General features: G+C 35.2%; 1 protein-coding gene across 1 annotated transcript; it reads left to right on the plus strand.

Annotated features, from left to right (window-relative positions):
• The first annotated feature begins 484 nt into the window (after window positions 1-484).
• Window positions 485-2296, plus strand: LOC108859296 (uncharacterized). The gene is made up of 5 exons (XM_018633185.2): window positions 485-768; window positions 838-899; window positions 1009-1096; window positions 1201-1303; window positions 1394-2296. Exons 1-5 carry the CDS (start codon window positions 647-649, stop codon window positions 1952-1954), a joined length of 936 nt encoding a protein of 311 aa, XP_018488687.1. The 5' UTR covers window positions 485-646; the 3' UTR covers window positions 1955-2296.
• Window positions 2297-24114: the final 21818 nt, after the last annotated feature.

Below are 24114 nucleotides of genomic sequence, written 5' to 3' on the forward strand. Positions count from 1 at the left end.
AGACGAAGAGGAACGATGTTAGAAAATGATGTTATGAAAGCAGGTATTCTATTGTGATGGTTTTGTAAGGTTTTGGTTTTATTAATGGTTTGTCATTGTCTAATAATGGTTTAATAATTAGACTAAATGTTGGGTTTAATTTATTGTATAGAACGTAGCCTTGAACTGGTTCAGTATTTATTTCATCAATTTTATGGTTTACGATTAACGTGACTGTTTAGTAATATCGTGGTCGGTTCAATTTAAAAAAAGACAGAGTGTTTTAATACTAGTGGTATGAGATTGTAATTTTTGTAGAAAATTTTGGGTAAGTACAAAATGTATTTCAGTTTTAATAGTCTAGATAATAGATAATAATATTTGAACGTGGATAAAAATAAATTGGTTTAGTTGGTTTGGGTTAAAGAAAAAAACATAGTGGGCTTGATCGAGGCCATTAAAGCGACTCACGTGGCAATTTAATAAACCGGAGCCCTAGACCCGTCGCTAAATCAAAATCAAAATCAAAATCAAAATCGTAGAAGAGAAGAGAGAGAGAGACCTTCTCCAAATCACAGCTTTGTAACGATTTTGGTCGTTACCTGTGACTACGGTATCTATCTCGTGTGAATTAACTAACGGTTTTAAATTTTGACCGTTAAGAAAGATGGCGGCTCCTTCTCCTTCTCTGACTAACAATGGTCTCTCCGCCGCCGTGACGCCTCCCAGGTCTCGCCGTGGTCAGAACAAACCCATGTGTATCCAATGCGGCAACGTCGCTCGCTCCAGGTAAACTTTCAGGCTGATTCCTCCTTGTTTTGAGTTTTTGGGATGATTGCATGAATGTGATCATTGCAGATGCCCCTTTCAATCTTGTAAGCGTTGCTGTTCAAGAGCAGAAAACCCCTGCCCGATTCACGGTATGCCCCCAAATATGTCAAAAGATTATCAGTTAAAATGAAATAAATATGATGTTATCATTGACTGTTGGCTTAATTCGGTTTTATGTGTTCTTGTCGATGCATGCAGTTCTTAAAGAAGTTGCAACTTCTTCTGCTGAGAAAACAGTGCCAAGTACTCCATCATCAGAGCACAAAGTATCCGAGGGCACTCCGCGGTACAAGATGGTTTCCTTCCTTTGTTAGTTGTTTGAGATGCTTTATGATATGATGCCTCCTTATGTTTTGATATTTTTTTTCTTTCTATCTTAAACTGCTTCAGGAGTACAACTAGGTTTTCATCAATCCGCCATCTTTCTGCCAACTTTGCTCAGTTTAATAACCTGAATGCTGCTGCTCGCAAGAGAAAGCCTTTGACTATTAAGGTCTACTCTTGGATAAATACCTTTTACTTTGTCTTTTTTTATTTTATTTCCTCTAACCACTATTTCTGCCCTGTCTACATCATCCTGTAGGATGCTCAAGCGTTAAACGAGTGGCGGTTTACAAAGCTGAAAGAGTACAGAGACAGAAACATTCAAGTGGAGAATGAAGCTTTTGATCGGTACATGAATAATGTGAGTTTACTCGAAGAAGCCTTTTCACCCGCATTTGTTCCTGAGCGAAACAAGGAGGAAATAACTGTTTCGGAGCTTAAGCTGAGGCTGAGATCAAACTCCGCAAGAACAGAGAGCTTCAAGAAGCGGATCACAGAGACTGTCAAAGCCGGTTTGGTGAAGGTTCAGAAACGGGGTGGCAAATCAGATGATCAAGATGAAATCAAAAGACGTAAATGGGAAGAGAAGACTTCAGCTTTGAATGAAATCATCGACAAACTGAACAAAGCAAGAACCGAAGAGGATCTCAGATCTTGCCTTGAGTTGAAATCAAAGCACTATGGTCAAGTTTCTTCCAGTTCTACATCCGAACAAAACAGGATTTTCCCTGCTTATGCCCGAAAAGTTGAGTTCAGTGAAGAAGCATTTCAAGAAACTGGCGAGCAACTACAATCTTTTGACCAAAATATAACTTTGTGAAAGACGGTCACGTCAATATGAATGTATTGGTGGCAAGTTAAAACTTCATTGGCTACATTGATAACGTGAGCAAAGATCCTTCAAAGGCAGTCCTCAAGATTGTTGTAAAGCAGTGTTGAGCATAAATTAGCTATTGAATGGAGAAAGCTTTGTTGATTATACCTCATTGGATCTTTCTTTCACTGTATGTTGTTTTTTAGATTCAAAATTACTTACTATAAAAAAAAATTACTCATTATATATATATTCTAAAATCATTTTATTATGTTGCAAAATCACTCATAAACTAATTGTAGTTTTTCTATTTAATTATCTAAACTGGAGTTGTGATGTTATGTTGGACTATTTCAGAATGACAACCACCAGACTTCAAACAAGAAATTGGTTTGGTTTGGATATCCGGTTTGCATTATTTAAAACCTCACAATTTGTTTTGCCTGACAAAAGATGACTCAAAAGTAAAACAGCACATGGAAGAGCACAAATGCCATTTGGATTGAACACTGGTCTCTTTAGAGACCAACACTATATTTTGAAAATCGAGATTATCTTTTTTTTGTTTTACAAGACGATCAAGCCAACTATCTGCTAAATGCCTTTGCGGTTTCCTTCTAGCAGTTTGTTTTTTCTCGTTCCCAAAAGCATCAAGTTTTTTAGCAACCTGAGGAGGAATGAAAAAGAGTTGTAATAATAGCATTGACATACCCAGAGTTGCTAGCTCAACTGGTAAAAGCCTTCTTCCCAAAGGGTAGAGGTGCCAGATTCGAGTCTCAGCCAGCTGCGGAGAGGGGATTTAACTGTTGGAACTCGTTTTTGACGAAATGGTTTAAGACCATTTTTCGGTATGTTTCGGGACGAAGACGTTCGTCGGAATAACCGAATGTTTGACACTATGAAGTAGTGTACTCGTATGTCAAAATCAGAGTTGGTTTTGAATGAGAAATGGAAGTCCAAAATGAGTTTGGCTAAATATTAAAAATTAGCAAATGTCATATATTGGATATTTGGGTTTGAATTTGTTAGTTGGATATTATGTCCATTACTTATTCATGACTATCTTTATGTTTGTATAAACATAAAATGCAAACCCAAATTAAAAGAAATATTATTTATGTTTGATTTGGTCAAATATATAATATATTCTTTATTGCTAAGTCATTAAAAATTGAGTCAAAAGGAATTAAATTTTCTTAATGACAATATTGATTTTTTGACTTTAAGACTCCATTACTCTCTTGTATGTTATGGCTTCTCAAAAGCATAATGTGATGTTTTGTATTTTCTATATAAAGGCTTGTGAGCCATTTAGAAAAGAATAGAGTGAGACACACTTGAAAACCAACAACAAATACAATTCCTCCATGTTATAGTGATGTTTTATTTTATTTATTTTTGTGTCTGAGAGTACAACACAAAATTAGTTTCGCCAGGCTTCTGATAGAGTGACGCAAATTCAGAAGATTGTTTGCAGTTGTATCCTGGGACTCATTACGTTATCGAACCGTCGCACTACGGGACGTATTTTGAGTTAAGGAAAGAGATAATATCTCGCCTCTGCAGTTGTATCATCCTTTTCTTACTCTTTGGTATAGTATTATCATTTTTTATTTTTTTACAATATTCAGTAATCCGTAGTTTATAAAATACGGTTCTATCAGTCTTAACTCAAAATATCCGTTTATTGCTTTGCACTAACCGGACTGATTATTGTAAAAAGTATTTGTTTTGTAAGAACAGGTTGACTGATCTTTGGGAAAAGATGCCGGAATCAGATCTATAGGATTATTTCAAAATAATCTTTCTAGTAAATTTTTTGTTTGTATTATTATACTAACAAAACTGATTATTTTGTGAAGTGTTTTGTCATGAAAACAGGAATTGGAGATTTCATGGTGATAAAAAATCTGTCCACTCCATCAGATTATTTTTGTTGATGATTTCTATGGAGATAAAAATTCATTTTTTCTCATTATATGCACTAATGATATCTTGTTTTTGTTTTGATGCAAACAGGATCTCCATCAAGTTAAAACGTTTTTTTTAATTGGTCAAAATGTGTTATTGCATTGACTTGGTTAAGATAATTAATTGCTTTAATTATCAAGAATGATTTAACGTTTTTGTTTTCTTCTTTCAGATTTTGGGATAACTTAATTTAGTTATTAAGTATGTTGACCATGAGAAAATAAGAAGAAATTCAAGTTTCAAATATGGTGAAACCATAGTTATAAATAACATTTTGATTCTTAAGGGATCATGTTATATGAATGGAAATGAATTTTGTGAGTCGACGCCCCAAATAAAATTTGGGAGAGGTCTGCCACATATAAATCGTTTGCCATAAGAAATAAAATATTTGTTGATATTGATCAAAACATTTGTATTTCGTCAATGCTTAAATGCATTTTTAAAAAGGTTGACCATGCAAAACCAGTGAGAATTTTCAGACCAATATGACTGAAACTGACATATGTATTGTAGTTCTAAAGTCAATATGGTTGAGAATAATCATAGAAAATTGTGGTTTTTATGGTAGAAAAATATCATGTAATGATATGTATATTTGCTAAAAGCAAAAATATGTTTTGGAAAAATTCAAATCATAGAGTTATAAATCAACTTGAAAGAACTATGAAAATAGTTGTATCTAAAATGTGAATTTCTGAGAATGAAATACATTTTAAAGAAAATTGTAATAATTTTTCGAAATTATTTTTATTCATTTAAATCTAAAAGAGGTGTAGAGTAATTTTCTAAACTCTTAAGAGATGTTAAATGTAAATAAATATGCATGATTTTGAGCTATCTCAAGAAATGTGGGGGAAGCTTTGCTTACCATATAAAGTTATTGGCAAGAGGCCAAATTAACTTAGTGATAGTTATCAAACTATGATTTAAAAAAAAAAAAAACTAGTGTCATACACTGAGTTTTGTGTATAATGGTTAATTGTATCTTGAACAGATGACAAAAATCATTAGACAATTGATCTCGACTAATCTCAAGAGATTATGTTCACTATGATGACAACCTAGGATCCTGTTATTAAAGGTGTGTCATGAGATCAAATTGTAATATCATCAAGAGGAATGGGTTTAGCCTATGAACTAAGATGAGGTTTGGCGGTAACTCTACTTATCAGATTGGAGATCCCAAGAAATAGGTTCAAGGAGACAACTAAGTCAAACTAAGTCTGCCCAAAGCACTGTAAGACTTCGGTCTATACCCAGTTCCTAGGATGATTAAACAGTGCTACATGTAAGGAATAGAGGATAAGCATTTGCTTTTAATGATTTGTGCCAATTGTTTTGAGATATGAATGGAGTAGTACATGATACTCCTCTAAACAAAACTAATGGCAAATCACCTTGTGGGTGTGAAATGGGGCCGTTTCTAGGAGAATAAAATGGCTATATTCTCTAAAGTTCACTCATGATTACCAGGAATGTTCACGGCCAAAATGAACACAATAGAGAAATTGGTTTTGTGAGAGAATGAAACTGTGTTTTGGCTATTGTCTAGGTTTACACCAAAGCCCGGGAGGTTCAAGACATCATGGCCACCTCCTGGCCGAGTAAATCCGATAGCTATTAACAATGACTGGTTCAAGGCTGAAAAATTGCTACCAACTCATCATGCAGTGAATTTCTCGTTTGTACTCTCAAAAGTCCTTAGTTGAGTCTTGTTGAGTCTTGTCGAGTCTTGTCTAGGAAGTCAAGTCTGTCGAGTCGTCTAGTGTCTAGAAGCATTTCTATTCATGTGGGGGATTGTTGGAACTCGTTTTTGACGAAATGGTTTAAGACCATTTTTCGGTATGTTTCGGGACGAAGACGTTCGTCGGAATAACCGAATGTTTGACACTATGAAGTAGTGTACTCGTATGTCAAAATCAGAGTTGGTTTTGAATGAGAAATGGAAGTCCAAAATGAGTTTGGCTAAATATTAAAAATTAGCAAATGTCATATATTGGATATTTGGGTTTGAATTTGTTAGTTGGATATTATGTCCATTACTTATTCATGACTATCTTTATGTTTGTATAAACATAAAATGCAAACCCAAATTAAAAGAAATATTATTTATGTTTGATTTGGTCAAATATATAATATATTCTTTATTGCTAAGTCATTAAAAATTGAGTCAAAAGGAATTAAATTTTCTTAATGACAATATTGATTTTTTGACTTTAAGACTCCATTACTCTCTTGTATGTTATGGATTCTCAAAAGCATAATGTGATGTTTTGTATTTTCTATATAAAGGCTTGTGAGCCATTTAGAAAAGAATAGAGTGAGACACACTTGAAAACCAACAACAAATACAATTCCTCCATGTTATAGTGATGTTTTATTTTATTTATTTTTTTGTCTGAGAGTACAACACAAAATTAGTTTCGCCAGGCTTCTGATAGAGTGACGCAAATTCAGAAGATTGTTTGCAGTTGTATCCTGGGACTCATTACGTTATCGAACCGTCGCACTACGGGACGTATTTTGAGTTAAGGAAAGAGATAATATCTCGCCTCTGCAGTTGTATCATCCTTTTCTTACTCTTTGGTATAGTATTATCATTTTTTATTTTTTTACAATATTCAGTAATCCGTAGTTTATAAAATACGGTTCTATCATTAACAACCGGCTCTTGTCCTTGGTCCAAGGAGATTATGGGTTTAGACCCAGAACTTCTTGAATTTAAAAAAAATAATAATAATAATAGCATTGACACTAGTCTCACATCCCCCAAGCAAGCACGTTGGGCTTCTCATGCACTACTACTTTAAGAAAGTCTTGTGCATCCCCTTCCCACTTATTCAACTCCAGCTCTTTCCCTTCAACGAATTCATTTGTTTGGTTCCATTTTCCAGGCATATTCAGAGTAACCATGGGATACTGAGAGCATGAGGTCATGAGTCAACAACATCTTGATACTTCTTCCAAACAGAACAAAAGTAGCAAACCTAATTTATGTTTCTTAAATATGAAATGCGATTTTTCTACATGTCTTGTTTGTTCTTATTTTTGTGTTTTCTCTTTATTTATATTTTCAATTGTTTAACTTTTTTTGTTATACATAATTTATTTGATCCACATCTTTATATTCTATCAAAAGTCTTAATTTTAGAATAGTTAAGCGGACAAATCTGCGTCTAAGTAATTTAATCCGCCGCTGACTCTATTTTACTCTGGTCCATGCGAGCTTACCCGCTGCAGATTACGATTTGTATATCTATGTTCAATACCCCGTTATTGGACTACTGTTAGACATAATCAGTGGATTGTATCTACTTTAGTATATCTAGTAGACCTGGTCAAAAAAAAAAGAAGAAAAAGGTTAGAGGGCATATCGGGACGAGATCATTACGAGTAGATTTATTTAGGTCGAATAAGTGTTATTAATTTGTATAGATTTTTTAGAACCTAATATGTATAGATCTACAATCAAATAAATTAACAACAGCTATCCACGGTAAATACTTTATAAAATAATAATATCAAAGTTAAGGTATATAATTATTATTGATTGTTCTTAGATAGGGTCAAACACTCAAACAAATGACTAGGTCTGAGATTTTACCCAGACCAGAAAATATGAATCAGAACCAAAATATCCTATCCGAAACTGAGCAGAAAATTTTCAAGTACTTATTGCCAAAACTATTTTATCCGAAAGAATTGGAACTGAAAAGAACCGATCCAAATAGATCTCGACCAGAAAAAACCGACCGACCCGATAAAAATAATCACCCGACTTAAAAACATGTATATCCAAAATTATGATTTTTGTGTTCTATTTTATGTTTTTTTTATTTTATGGTTTAGTTACATTATATCTTTGTTATTATTTTGTAACATTTAAGTAAGGAGAAACTTTAAAGGTAAATTTTAGAGTTTAAATTGTTTTATTTTAATTATTAATAATTTATTATTTTGTAAAATTTTAGATATATATGCCAGATTTTGACTAAATTTGGTGGAATATGGTATTTCATACATTTTTCAAATCTTAAATATCTGAACCCAAGCCAGATTTAATAGATACCCAAACCTAGAAGAAAAAAACTGATCTGAACCTGAACCAAAAAATACCTTTTGAATCCAAATATTTAAGATCCGAAAGATCCAAAGATTCCGGACCTCAAAGAAACCAATCCGAACCCGACCCGAAAATTTATACGCTCAAACCTACTAATGACATATACAAACATATCATTTTCTTACACAACGATCAAGTTGATAAAGATAATATTTATCATACAGATACTTTCTTGTTATCTGACGAGTATTTGCAATAGTGTAGTTATGTGATCGTGATGTCTGTCGGCATATCCCAAATTTTGGTGACACTGATTTCATAGATATGTAAAATAGGTATTCCCTCTAGTACTAGGCTCTACGAGTTCTGATCAGAAAAGTTTGAAAACTATCTTGCAACTCTTTTTTTGTTAAATTACACAAATAGAAACAAAATAAATTATGATTTATGTCTTACCCATCTGTTGATTCTGTTCTGTTTTGGTCCCATTGTTTCAATTTTTAGATCGAAAGCAGAAATACTCTTTATTTTCTTAAATTAAAAGTTAGTAACTCTAAATGGAAATTCGCCTTCCTTTCCACATTTAGTTTATTATTATTATTTTTTGTCAATAGATGAATAATGTCATAGTTTTGCAGTAAAAGCAATGAGAACAAACAGGAAAAAGGAAAAACAGCAACAAATTGCAACCAGAAGGCGCAAGGGAGCCAGAGCTCCAAAAGAAAAAACCAAAAAACAAGCTTTGCTGGAGACGTCCATGGTGAGGTCTCTCCATTCAGGTGGGGACCAAAAAGGGATGCAAGCTTCGTTAGGTCGATAGGGAGGCTTCACATTGAATCCGATCATGTAGCCAAGCAGGTCCTTGGTGAGCAACGTACGACTGCTGACGGTTGTCTCTGATCACACTTTTGGAGATTTCAAGTGCAATTGAACTGCACCTCTCTGGTACGTAGCTCTCAGTACCTATCTCAAAAGAGTGGAAGAGGTTCCGTATGTTTTGAACTTGAAACCGTACCTCAGTGATAGGAGACCCTTTAAGTAAGATATTAGACAGCTCCTTACTCGAGAATTCGAAGATCAGTCGTTGGAACTTCAAGTCTGTCATTGCTTCAACTGCCCAAGAGTACGTTGCTAGCGCTGCTTGAGAGGCCGAGTAAATCCTTGAGAACATCCGACGACTGTGACATAGCGCGTTCCCGTTGGAGTCACGAACAATCCAAGAGCTTCCGCAGGAGGATGACGCCGCAGACCACGAGCATCCTACGTTACATTTCACAAAGGAGTCAGGGGGTTTAATCCATCTTTCCTGTCTTGGGGAACTTGCCGATAGAGCTGTTCCTGTTGACGACTCGGCATTGTGTAACTTAAGCCACACGGCAGCTTCTGCTAGGGCTTTCTCCAGAATTTCACCAGCAGAGAAATGAACTTTTTCAAAGGCTAGGATGTTCCTTGCCTTCCAGATATGCCAGAGGATCCATGGAAAGGCCAATCGGATTCTAGGTTGTAGACTCTTGTTTCTACTAGTCATGAAGAGGTAGTGCAGGTTCAGGAATGTTGAGGTACGGGAGAAACCAGTAGGTGGGAGAGAGAGATTAGATAAAGACCATACTTCTTTTGCTCTAGGGCAATGGAAAAGCATGTGACAGATGGACTGCGGTTCTTCTCCACAGAGTGAACAAATCGGGTCAATCTGAATGCACCTTGAGCGAAGTTGTTGCTTGACCGCTAGAGCTCCAGATAAAATTCTCCAAAGGAAGTGACGTAGTTTAGGAGGAGTTTTTTCCTTCCATAAGCTACTCCATAGCCCTTTCTCTAATGGCGGCATAGAGTTTGTACCCGTGGTTTGAAGCTCCTGTATCTCCTGTATCAGCTTATATCCTGATTTTGAGTTATAGACACCATTGGTAGCGTAACCCTATTTCAGAGAATCATTTCTTGTCAGGCAAGGTTTCACTTTTAGAACCCGATCTACATCTTCCTCTGCGATGAGCTGCCGTACGAGGTTAACCTTCCACCTACCAGTGTCTTGGTCAATCAAATCGCTCACAGTCATAGTGAGATCCACAAGAGCATCTTGGTGGTAGTTAGGAGGCCTAGGGATCGTGTCCACCACCCAGTTATCAAGCCACACTTTCGAGTCTTCCCCGTTACCAATCTCCTTCACCAAACCCTGTTTTAGGAGCTCACGACCGTGGAGTATACTTCGCCAAGCATACGAAGGCCGACACCCTACGGTACCATCCAAGAAATCAGTGCGCGGGAAGTACCTGGCTTTTAGGATTCTAGCTATTAGAGACTCCGGTTTACTGAAGATTCTCCAAGCTTGCTTCGCAAGCAACGATTGGTTGAACTTCTCAATATCATGAAACCCCAAGCCTCCGAGCTCCTTATCTTTGCAGAGTTTTTGCCACGCAACCCATGCAATCTTCTTCCTATTATTGCCACTGCTCCACCAAAACTCTATCATGGCGCTTGTGATTTTAGAACAGACTTCTTTTGGCAATTTAAAACAGGACATAGCATATATGGGGAGAGCTAAGGCAATCGACTTCAGCAAAATCTCTTTCCCGCCTTGCGATAGGGACTTTGCAAACCAGCCATTGAGGCGTCCTTGGAGTTTCTCCCGAATGAAGCTCATAAGTTTAACCTTAGACCCACTAAAGCACTCCGGTAGTCCAAGGTAGGTACCTTCCCCTCCCTCCTTATGTATTCCTAGCCTCTCTTGCACCTCCGTTCGCACACTGTTAGGGACCTTCGAACCGAAAATAATTGACGACTTCAGTGGGTTAACCATTTGGCCAGATGCTTCTCCATAGTCAGACAAACAAGTAATTAGTTCTGAGGCTTCTTCTGGGCTAGCTTTACACAATAGCAGACTATCATCGGCAAATAAAAGATGGTGAACCGAAGGACACTCCGCTGCCAGTTTAATACCATTCAAACGGCCCTCCTCTTCTGAGACATTGAGACAATTTACTAGAGCTTCAGCACAGAGTATAAACAGGAAAGGAGATAGCGGATCTCCTTGACGGATGCCCCGCTCAGGCTTGATAAACCCATGCGATATCCCATTCATAAGGATGGAGAACGAGACGGTACTTACACATGCCATGATCCAACGAGTCCACACTCTATTAAAGCCCATTTTTTCCATAAGCACTTCTAGGAAATTCCACTCTACTCGGTCGTAGGCCTTCGACATGTCAGGTTTAACCGCCATCCAACCCTCTGCTATGTTGTCGCTGGTTCTCAGGCTATGTATCATTTCATGCGCTATGATTACATTATCAGAGATTAACCGACCAGAGACAAAAGCCCCTTGTGTATCAGAGATAATATCAGGCAGGAGACCTTGAAGACGGTTACATAGGATCTTAGAAATTATCTTGTACTGGACAGAGCACAAGCTTATTGGTCTCATATCCTGCATCTTTGTCGGATTGGCAATCTTCGGTAACAAGCTTAACTGAGTGTGGTTCCAACCGTCAGGGAGGATAGCAGATCTGAAGAACTCCTTAATCTCTTGGGTCAGGCTAGGTCCCACAATGTGCCAAAAGTTATGATAAAACAAGCCAGTGAGACCGTCCTCACCAGGAGCGCTACTTCCCTTGATGCTGAAGGCTGCCTGCTTGATCTCATTGTCTGAGACCTGACGAGTAAGATGCGAATTCATACTTTCTGTTACCTTGGGCCTGAATCCTTTGAAAATTGATTCCAAATCATGCGGATTCAAGCTAGTAAACAGATCTCTGTAGAAGTTGATAGCGATGTTGCCTTTAGCTCCTTCTGAGAAATTCTCTCTCCCTAACTCGTCGAGAAGCATAAGAATGCGGTTTTGTATTCTTCGGCCTTTCACACAATTGTGAAAGTACTTGGTGTTCCGGTCACCTGCTCGTAGCCATTCTTCTCGACATTTTTGTGTCCAAAACAGCTCTTCCTCTCTCAGCGCCTCAGCCAATTCTTGCTTCAGAGAGTTCATCACGGTGAAAGAAGGAGAACGTTTAGAGACTTCTACTTCAAGAGCTGCCTTAAGACGGGTGATTCTCTCTCTTGAGTTCAAATCAGAATGTTTCTTCCAGTTCATAATCCTCTGGCGGCACCTCTTTATGCGGTCCACTGTTTTGTTTCGTTCCCCTGACCTTCCTTCCCAACTCTGTCTCACCAGATCCTCAAAACCTTCTCTGGAGATCATTCTTTTTATCAAAGAAGAACCTTCTCTTGTTCAGGTTTTCTCGCTCCAAGGCAAAGCTAATATGAATAGGCCTGTGGTCAGAAGCCCATAACTCTAGATACTCACAGTTAGATCTCGGGTAGGAGGAGAACCATTCACTATTACCCAGGCTTCTGTCAAGCTTACACTGAACCCAGTCATCTTCTCTAACACCCGCCCATGACAGCTGATTACCTGAAGATTTCATTTCTTTAAGCTTGCAGTTTTGGAGCATGTTACGAAAGTCCCATAAACTTTTATCACTACGAGTAACTCCACCACTCTTCTCCTCATTTGATAGCAACTCATTGAAGTCGCCCACCAACAGCCATGCCTCATCACGCAACAGCCCCACATCCACCAGTCGATCCCATACCTCTTTCCTCCTCGCAACAACTGGGTCTCCGTACACACACGAGAGGAAGAAGGAACACGATCCAAACTTAACTTTCAAATCAATGATCCTCAGATCACTTGAGATGACATCAATATGAAAGCTGTCCTTCCAAAGTACCGCTAGACCTCCACTCAGGCCCACCGGTTCCACCGTTAACATATGATCATAACCAAGACTTTTCTTCAAACCCAACATGTACTCACTCTTCTGCTTCGTTTCCATTAAAAAAATAAGGTCCGGAAAAACCTTCCTGCGAAGCCCCCGGAGATGGCGAACTGTCTCCGCACTTCCTGTGCCTCGACAGTTCCAGCTGAGAATACTCATTGGGGGGGGGGGGGGCAGCGGCTTCAATACGGAAGCCACCGTATGGTTGGAGAGTTTTTGGTTTTTGTTTTCTGCAGTATCCAAAGGAGTCACTGATTTCCTCTTTGAAGTAGTAGGTGCCAGAGGCAGTGAAGAAAAATCTTGAACCTCTGCAACTGTTCCAGGTTTTGTTGTGAACCTTCTTTTCCAAGCTTGGGGGCGTTTCCTTAGAGGTTTCCCAATCCCGGAGTTCCCAATAGTAAGCCCCTCCGAGGAAGGGCCAAGACGAAAAACCGGCGTAGGAATTATTGGAGCCGATTGGAAGGAGAAATGTGAGCCCGAAGAGACAGATTCTTCATCAGAGTATACGGCAGTGCGACCGAACGGCTCCGGGGATTCCATGGGCAGAGCATGTTTGAGCTTCTTTCCTTGCGGTTCAGGAAAAGTTAGGGCATGACTCTTGCCTTTATCCTTCACATTAGTAATACGAGAGAGACGAAGAGAAGATTCCGCAGCGTTCTCTGCAATCCCCTGTTTCACCCTTTCAATACGAGCCAATCTCTCTGTGTCATCAGCATGAAAGATGTACAGCATAGCCATCTTTCGGTCCTCCACAGAAAGTTCCGGGAACAAGGTGGAGTTATCAACTGAGTCACGAGGAGGAGGAGCTGAGATCATACGCAGGTCACCATAGTGCTGAGTTTCTAAGAGCTTGGTGTAGGACAGAGTATGTTCCTTCTCTTTGATCGTCTCTCGAGAACTACCGGGTAAATGGTCTGATGATATATGAGGGTTCTCAGCGATCCCTTGTTTGACACGCTCAATTCTAGCCAAACGCTCTGTCGGGTTAGCATGTGAGATATACATCATTGCCATCTTCCGATCCTCATCAGACAATTCTGGAAACATCACTGGGAAACCTGGCGGGCCGTCCAAACGATCCATTGGAACCAGAGACCTCTGTTCCACTCTCAGGCCTTCCGGTACTTTTCCAGCTCTGCTAACTGCCCCTTTATTGACGAAAGGGCACTTCGCTTTCTCATGAGTTAACCTCAGACAGTGGAAACAACGCTTGTGGAGCTTCTCGAACTCAAACTTGATCGTCACAGTCCCACCTTTGACTGTAAGTTTCCGATAAGCCTTAGCGGGGTTGTTTGTGTCTAAAAGGATCAGAGCCCTGACATAATCCTTTGTGTGAGATACTTTTGGGTCGTACTCCACCTTCTCCACTTTCCCCACCTCACCAGCCAGCTTATTCATTGTCTCTAACGTGAAATAGTTAGCAGGAATGTTACGGATGCGTATCCAGACCATCATGGATTGAAGGAAGGTATCTGGGGGAGAATCAGTCCAACGTTCCAAGGTCATAGACCAGTAGTTGTAGGACCACGGCCTGTCCTTCAACACCGTCTCCAGATCTTCCTCTCGATCAAACACAAACTGGAATCTGTCACGTGACAAAGCCATCCCACGAACTCTCCCATAAACCCTCCATGCCGTCGGCATGTAGTCAATCATCTTTGCCATCGGTTGACAATCAGGGTTGAGCAATCTTCCAAGCAAAGTAGTTTTGTTCTCATCCATCACTCTGAATCTCGGGCTATCCAGTAGAACCAACGGTTCCTCTTCTTCCAGGGACATTGCTTGGATAGCTTTCTGAAGCAAATCAGCCATATCTTCACGACAATTGAAAGTTGCGGTGGTTTCAGCAAAACGGAATTGCACAATCGTGAGAGAGAAACAAGGCTTGATTGGTGAGCTGTTTCCTTTAAAGTCAAAAGATACCGTCATAATTTTCGGTAAAGGAGGGTGAAAAGGAAAGATTTGGAGCAGAGAGAAACCAATATGGTAACTGGAGAAAGAAGGGAAAAGTTGTGTATAATGAAGAAGGGAAGTAGATTGGGTAATAAATGACTAAATGAAAGATTGTCAAAAAAGGACAATCACAACAGTAGCCGGAGATTTGGATCCACTCGCCGTGAGGGAAATTTTTTTTTAAAAAAGGAAAGAAACCACTCTCCTAGGAGTGTACCGGAAATCGCCTAATTATCCAAAGCGATAGATGATTTATAAATGGTTTTTGATAAAATTAGTTTATTATTAGATTAAGATCCGCGTCTTGCGCATAATAAATATTGTATATACATACAATTTTATATATTATTATTATTTATTTATGTTTTATTACTTATATTAAATTAGTGAGAGGTCAGTGACTATTTTTTCTAACTAAATTGGTAAGAGCATATAAATCAAAATAATCATTGTTATTTACAATCATTTTATGGTAAATAAATTTAAATAATAATTTTTATCTTTAATATTGTTTATCATTAGTATTTTTATAACAAAAAATGAAACATTGATAAAAAATTTCAATATGAAACTTTTAATATTTTTTATTAATTTATAATCATTTTAAGTTCAATGAAAATATTAAATTCTTAGTATTTTTTCAGTAAAATTTTTGAAATTTAAATATTTATGCATTTATATAACAAATAATTTGATTTAAGTGATATATATATATATATATATATCTTACTCATATGATTTTATGAACATTTGTATCTTGTTATAAATAAAAATTAAACCATTGATCACAAATTTTCAAAGTGAGATTTTTAAAAATTTATTAAGTTATATTCATTTAAAAATATATATATATAACATATATAGACAAATAAATATTTTTATTTGCTTAATTTAATTGTCTAATTTATTTTATTAATATTAATATATAACAAAAATGATAGAAGATGTACAAATTATTATCAAATATTTATTATTTATAATCATTAATTATCATATATATTTTGATCGGATTAGGTAATTCTGTATGTTATATTTTAGTAAATAATGAAAAATATTTTATATTAATAATTAATTATATGATTAGATTAATGAAAAGTATACAATATGTTCAAATGAACCAACTTATTTTTCTGAAGATTTTGAAATTGATTCTCGTGATGACATGTATCATGGTTTAAATCTTCTCTTTTAGTATATAACTAGGTAGAGATCCGCGCCTTGCGCGGGGTGAAACTAAAATTATATTAACAACAAAAAATATATATTTTAAATATATTTTTAAGATTTCTAATATAAGACATTAAATACTAAAACTAAAATACATGGATTAATATGAACAAAAAAAATCTGCCGGTTTTATAATTCTCTATATATAACAATAAAGGGTTTTGTTTGTATTTTTCCAAATATGCAAACCTTTTTTTTACAACCAAATATGCAAACTTTTATTGTTGTAAATGTGTCTCACGTATAAAAATACAAAATAGATGTAGGAGGGGAGTACGATGAACAAAATAACAGTATTGTTGATTGTATAGATAATAATAATTTTTTCTTCTACACCAGCCATTTTAAACTTAAGTAAAAGAAACTCGCATAGAGAGTTAAGAGTTTTTGATTTGGATGAAATGCAGTTTGATCAATGATATAGAAAACTAATCTGGTAGCACAATAACTCAATAATATCGGCCATAAATGTAGGTGTATACGACACTAACTGAATAAAATCTTTTACGGGTAGAAACTTGCTCTTCAATCCATACGTTTACATATATGTTAAAAGTTCCTATAATATTTCATATCATATTAAATAGCAAATATGTGATCAGAATAAATGCCATATATAATTGATTATGAGCAACAATTTGTGTTAACTAAGATCAAAATATATAACTGACATATTTGTATTTAATGAGATTTTCATTCACTGGAGTATATAAACAGTATAAAATTTTTTTATGGTAACAAATCTTATAATGTATAGCTTATTAGGAATAACCAAAAGTTGATTACAAAAGTTATTCCCTTTTATTTCCTAACAATTTCCCTAGATCAAGCATGGGTAGTTACTCCTCATAGCTAGATTAAAGCGTACAGAACTTAATACTTGCGTTAACATTGAATGTATCATAATTTATTTAGTGAAAAGGTTCAATGGAAGAAAAACCGAAGAGAAACGATTCCTAAACTAATATTAGAGGCTTTAATCATTGTTTGCCTTGATCTGATAAAATTTAACGTCGTGACAATGATCTTATCGGTTTCATAGATGCATACACTGCTTGTGTTAATTTTGAAAAGTACATAATATGAACTTTTTTTCAACAATATCTCAATGTATAAGCGCCAAGAAGCAAATCTAAAATGATATATAACATTTTTACCAAGTTCATTACAATTTTTTTTAAATACACAGAACATATAATATACCAATTTATATGATAGTGTTATTCTTTATATTTATAGACCAGAATGTTATAAGTAGTCTGGTAAGATTTTCTGAATTTTTTAATTTTCTAATACGAAGCTAAAAAAGGATTTATATACTGTATATAAATATCCCTATTATTGTATGTGAAGGCTTTTCTTTACACTATAAAAAATTATATGATAATTCTTTGTTTCACACTATAGAAAGTAACCCAGAATTGTTATAAGTAATCTGCTAAGAAAATTTATATTATTACTAGATATGAGCCCGTTGCGTTGCAACAGGTTTTGTTTGATATTTTAGTTTTATGAAAACCATAAAAATGAAAAATATTTTTAGTGAAATTGTATGATTTTGCATATATAGTGTGAAAAAATATTTTTTGCCATTTTTAATAGGTTCCATTTTCAAAATTCGTTTTTCAATATCACTAATATTTTTACAATTTTAAAGTAATGACAGATTTTTATTAACACATTCACAATCTAATTTTTTTAGACTTTTGAAAAAGTTACTAAATCTCTAAATCAAACGGTCATAACCAAAAAAAAAAAAGTAATTAAAGCTTGGTTCTTCAAAGTTATTAATTTTCTTTTTCTAAATCTCTTTAAATCAACAAAAGAGAGTTGTATCATATTTTTCTATACATGTCACAATGTTTTTTTAAATAAAAAATAAAATTCACTTCCTTTTTACAATTAATTTTTGTTTAGATCTTTTTTAAAATTGAAAATTACTATAAAGTATTTTTTAGTAATTTTCCTTCTCCTATACCAAAATCAATTTGTACAATATTTAACACTAATTTTTATTTTCTAAAATCATAAAGAAAAGATAATTGTAAAAACTATATTGATTGTAATTATCCTTTTGTAAAATCTTAATCAAAAAATTTTAAAAGAATGTTTAATGTTAATTTTCCTTTATTCAAATCCTAATTAAAAGGTCATAAACCAAAAAAAAACTACAATCTTATTATTGACATATTAACACGATTTGTAAAACAAAGTTATAGTAATTTTTCGTTTTTAAAAATTCTATATCAAAACCGATTTGTACAATAATATTAACATTAATTTTCCTTTTCTAAAATCATAAAAATATAATTGTAAAACAATATATCTTATGATAAAGCTAGTTACTATTATTTACAATACTTTTTCTCAAAAAAGTAAAATTACTATTAAATAATTGTTTATATAAAATTGACATGTGTCACAATCATGTTAATTAGTAACTTTGAAGAACCAAGCTTCACGTAGCTTTTATAATTTTCTTTGTTTTGGATATAAAAAAGGAAAATTCCTTTAAATAATTGTTTGTATGATTTTTTTTTGCTTAACTATATTTGTTTAAAACTTAAAAAGGAAAATTACTATTAAATAGTTACTTTTAAAAAATTAGTATTTAACAAATGTCATAATCTTAAATATATAATTGACATGTGTCGCGATCATGTTAATTAGTAACTTTGAAGAACCAAACTTTATATAATAAGATGGAGTTTTGTAAGGCAAAGCTCAAAGTACGATGACTTTCATATATGTAATTTATTGTATGAATTTTCTTGATTAGAATTTGGTGTGATGTTTTTTGTGTTTCAACAAAAAAAAATTGGTATGATGTTTCTTCTTCGTAGTTCAGCCCTTGATCTGATGAAACCTAAAAATAATTCATTATTGTTTTATATAGAGTGATGACAACGAATTCTAAGAATTTTTATAGTGTGCTTGCATGCACATAATGAAAAAATGAGTATGATTAGGTGTGGAAGACTCACCATAAATGATTTAAAACCATACATGTACAAAAATAAAAAAACTATTCGGTTTATCAAATGATTTAATATGGTGGTCCAATGGCAAACTATGTAAATATTCTAATTATGAAAGGGTTAAGGTTAAAAGAAGCTGAGAATGATTCTCATTATGACACATAGACAAAATGGCACAAATGTAAATAATCTATCTTTTAAATGTAAATTTTCTATTTTGCTCCTCCTTTAATAATAATGGGATTGATACCATTTTATAATTTTACTGAAACAATTCAGTCTAGTACTTCAAATTTTAGATTAACCAATTTTCTTAATGCATTGATTAACATCTTAATCTTATTAATTAGTTAATTTTCATGGAAAATAATATTCAGTGTAATGATCTCATCTTTGTGTCACTCACCACTTCTTTTCTACTAAGTTTCATTCTAATCATGGTTTGACCAAAATCATTTATATTTCTATATTAGGAGTTTTGAATATCAATTCCCGGAAAATGAATTATGTAGAACACTGGAGCTAATGTTTATAAGAAATTTTTAGAAATGTGCAAAAATTTCCATCAAAAATAGATCTCATAAGATGGCTCAAAATGATAAAGTTAAACAAGAATTTTTATAAAATAGATAGAACCGTCGACTGTAATATAGTATACTAGGGTAAACCCGCCCTACGGGCGGGCAGGCGATTAAAATTGATAGCACAAATTTATTTTAAATTTTATTTTAATTTTAGTTTAAATAGAATTAAGCTTTATGATTATTTTACAGCAATTTTATCTATATTTTTCGTTTAATATATTAAATTTTGTGTATGCATTGTTTGTTGTTCATTTGGTTATTATTTTTTTAATTGATTAGTATTTGTCAAACCAGTTTTTTTATTATTATTTTTTGCTAACTTGAACCAGTTTTTTAGTTCTATATAGACGTTTGAATCCAGAACTTCGTTGTAAAATGGCTCCAATGATTAAACAATCCACGTCTTATTTTGTTGTAAAAGTTGTGGGAGATATGTTTGATACTGCGCACTACAAGAAAACAAGGCGATTCTGACGGACATTCCGACGGAAAATGAGATCCTCGGAACATTCCGAGAGATTTCCGAGGAAATTCCGAGGAAACTCAAATTTTGAGTTTCCTCGGAATTTCCTCGGAATATACCGACGGAATTCCGAGGAAACAACATTTCGTCGGTATTTTCTTATGAAATACCGAGGAAACAATATTCCTCGGAAAAAAACCGACGAAAATCTGAGGATATATTATAGCCGTTAGAGAGCCGTTGGGGAATTTTCAAATTACCGAGGAAATTCCGAGGAAGGAGCCGTTGCCGTCGGAATTCCGTCGGAATTTCCTGGGTAATGCAGACCAAAAACAGAAGACCTGCTCGGCATGATGATAGAGGCGAACGGGCAACATATCATGTTACGGTTCCAGACATCTTCACAGATGTTGGACGACTTAGCGGAAAACCAAAGGACCGTCGACTTACTGAGCAGGAGCGCAGTCATTTGCAAACATATTTGCTCACCAACTGCGAAGATATTCTTCAATATGAGAGGTAAATAAATTAGCTTACAAATTTTTATTTTAACAAGTTAAAATTTAAATCTTAATTAATTACATTATTGTCATCATATGTACAGGATTTTCATGGCAGAAAAGCGGTTCGAATATAGATACGCCACAGAGGAGGCTCTAGAAGAACTGAAGCAGAGAGAATTTGCTGGATGGATGCTTACTTATGTGAGTGCTTTAAACAAATTAAAATTTAGCTGGAAGACCCACTACAACCAAGCACATCTGGCAACTTAAGTGCAGCAGAAGATTTAGCTGCAGTTGGCCTTGTAGTCGATTTAACCGATTTCGCAGAGGAAGCCGTCGTTCACGTAGAGGATGAACCAGAGATTGGAGAGTTTCACCAAGATCCAGATTCAGAATCATCTGGTGATGATGACTCCGAAACAGAGTAGCATCGCCTTTTTTTTTTTTTTTTAATATAAGAATACCGAGGAAATTCCGAGGGAATTCCGACGGTTTAGGGTATTTGGTTATAGGGTATCTGTTCCTCGGAAAAGCCTCGGACATTTCCGAGGAAATCCCGAGGAATTGAGGGTTTTGATTATAGGGTTTTCTCTTCCTCGGAAATGCGTCGGAAAATTCCGAGGGAATTCTTAGGAAATACCGAGGAAACATAAGTTTTCCTCGGAATTTCCTCGGAAATTCCGAGGCTTTTCCGAGGAATATAGGTTTTTTTAGTCGAAAACAACATTTTTCGGTTTCAATAACACTTATATAAGCCTTATTAAAATACTTAGACTGAATATGAAGTCAAAAATTGGTGTATCACCCGATAATAAACAGTTTTCGGAATGTATGAACGAAATCCCCACAACATACGAGAAACACTTATACACTTTAATGAATGGTAAAGGGAATACATACAATTCATTTTAGAATTTTGTTATTTCATGATTTAGGATCATATAAACAAACAATTATCATTGGTATGCATTACATTAATATAAAAAATGATATAGGGCAAAAAAATTTGATGTTTTGAAACCACAAACATGTATTCCTCGGAATTTCCTCGGAATATACCGAGGAATTTCCGAGGAATATTCTTTTCCTCAGAATGTTTTCATTTAACCGGGCAAAGGAAACCGCCAAATTTTTCACGAAAATTAAATAATTGATTTCCGAGGAAATTCCGACGGACCGAGGAAATTCCGACGGCCGTTTTTCCGTCGGAAATTCGGTTTTATAAACCCTAAACACTTCTTCTTCCCCATTTCTCTCTTCTTCTTCTCGCGATCTCCGCCGACCACTCTCTTCTCCCGCGGCGATTTCCGGCGAATCCTCCCTAATCCTCTTCAATTTCATCCATAAATCATGTAAGGACCCTATCCCACTCTATTAGATTCGATTTGGTGGGGGTTTAAGTAGATGTGATGATTTTAGAAGTTTTTAGATAGATTTTTTTTAGGGTGATTGGTAGGATTGTGTAATGGGAGTTTGATTGTGATTATTGTTTGTATTGAGTTGATTTAGAAGTTTTTTGAAAGTTTATTCTTAATTTTGTGTTTTTAAAATCGAATTAATAATTATGAAAACGTTTTTTGTATAGAAAATCTATTTTTTGAACTATAAAATCATTTCTATATTTATTAAACATTTTAAATATTTATGAAACCTTTTTATGATTAAAAACTATTTTTTGTAATTATATTTATATTTTTGTGATTAAAATCTATTTTTTAGATTTTTAAAAATCGAAATAATAATTATGAAAACGTTTTTTATATATAAAATCTATTTTTTGAATTATAAAATCATTTCTATACTTATTAAACATTTTTAATATTTTTGAAACCTTTTTTTTATTAAAAACTATTTTTTCTAATTATATTTATATTTTTGTGATTAAAATCTATTTTTAAATATTTTTTCAATTTATATTGACTAAAACTATTTTTGTGATTAAAATCTGTATTTAAATATTTTTTCAATTTTTATTGACTAAAACTTTTTTTTTTAATTTACAGGTCTACTGGTGATCAGCCCCGGGTTCGACCTCGTCGTTCCGCACCACGAGGTCGTGGTGGTACGGCGAGCCACTCTCGGGGTTCGTCCAGCCACTCTCGGGATTCTTCATCGCCACAGAGCTCTTACCATACATCTCCCTCTCCGGTTTCTGCTCCCGCTGCTGCACACTCTCCTGCTCCTCCAGTGGTTCCGGGAGTGATGACTGTTGAACAGTTGGTTCAACAGCCCGGTCGTGAGCATCTTCCCTATCTTACTCCGGAGCCACGGGGACTCGGTCAAACATGGTAATTAAACGTCTTTTTTTTCTTTCATTAAAATTTCATTCATTATTAATAATTTGTTCCTTATTTTAGGTTCGACCGATCTAAGAACGGGATCAGCGGGTGGATCAACCGTATGATGAAATCGACCCTCGAGAAGGGATATCCGACTTTCACTCACTTCCCTCTCGAGGACCAGCAGATGTGGTTTCGTCAGTTTGCGGTAAGTATTCTAATTTTTTATTTATATTTTTAATCTTTAATATAAAATTTCTACTAATTGTGTTTTTTTCCAGCAAGAGTTCAACTGGCATTCCGATCATACACCCTTTATCCGTAACGCCTTCGTCCATAAAGTTATGGACAACTATGGGAAGCAGATCTACGAGTGGAAGCAGAAGTGGCTCGCCAACGAGGTTTTTTTTATTTATTAAACTATTTTTTAAAAGTTTTTTAAACTATTTTTGAATTTATTTAACTATTTTTTTTATTTATTAAAAGGTCCCGCAGTCGATCAACCCCACCGTCTGGAAGGAGTTGTGTGTGCATTGGAACAAGGAGGAGACGAAAGAAATCTCCTTGACCAACTCCAACAACCGCAAGAGCGATCGTGGCGGGAAGGGCATGTACAAGCACAATTTGGGTGCCCAGACTATTGCCACTCTCAGAGATCGCTTGGTAAGTTCAATTTTTTTTTCTTCCAATTATTTAAATATGTTTATTTTATTTTTTATGCATTTATTCTAATTTCTAACGTTTGTTTAACTTATGTTTATTTCAAGGCGGAAGAAAATGATGGCGAGCCGGTTGATGATCTCCTCCTATATAGGAAGGCGCATACCAACAAGCATACTGGGCTGATTGATGATGGTGTTGTGAGGGATGTGATCGACCTGATCCAAACTCAGAAGGAAGACGAAGAGATCCGTCTATCTCAGCTTCAAACCGACATGGACGCCACTTCGACGGCTTCTACCAACTTGTCCCGGATTCGAATCAACGAAATCGTTGCATCGGTATGTTCTTCTTTAAAAGTTCAATTCATTTATTTTATTTTCATTTATCATCTTTTCTATTATTTAAATTTATTTATTTTCTATTTCAGTCGGTACCGAAGAAGAAGGGACGTTTGGTCGGTTTGGGTCGTCGATCCCAGTCGGTTCCTCCTTGTGCACCATCGTCCTCAGTTGATCCAGCAGTATTTATGGATCAGTTGAAGGACAGGGATGACCGCATTGCTGCGTTGGAGACCAGGATGGCGGATCAACAGGCGGGATGGGAGGAAACGAGGAGGCAGAACGAGAGAATGATGGAAATGATGAAGAGAATGTACCCGAACGAGCAGTTCCCGTAGTTTCTTTTTTTTTTTTTCAAAAACTCTGAAT

This window comes from Raphanus sativus, chromosome 5 (assembly GCF_000801105.2).
Source record: "Raphanus sativus cultivar WK10039 chromosome 5, ASM80110v3, whole genome shotgun sequence".
In the NCBI taxonomy this organism is placed as follows: domain Eukaryota; kingdom Viridiplantae; phylum Streptophyta; class Magnoliopsida; order Brassicales; family Brassicaceae; genus Raphanus; species Raphanus sativus.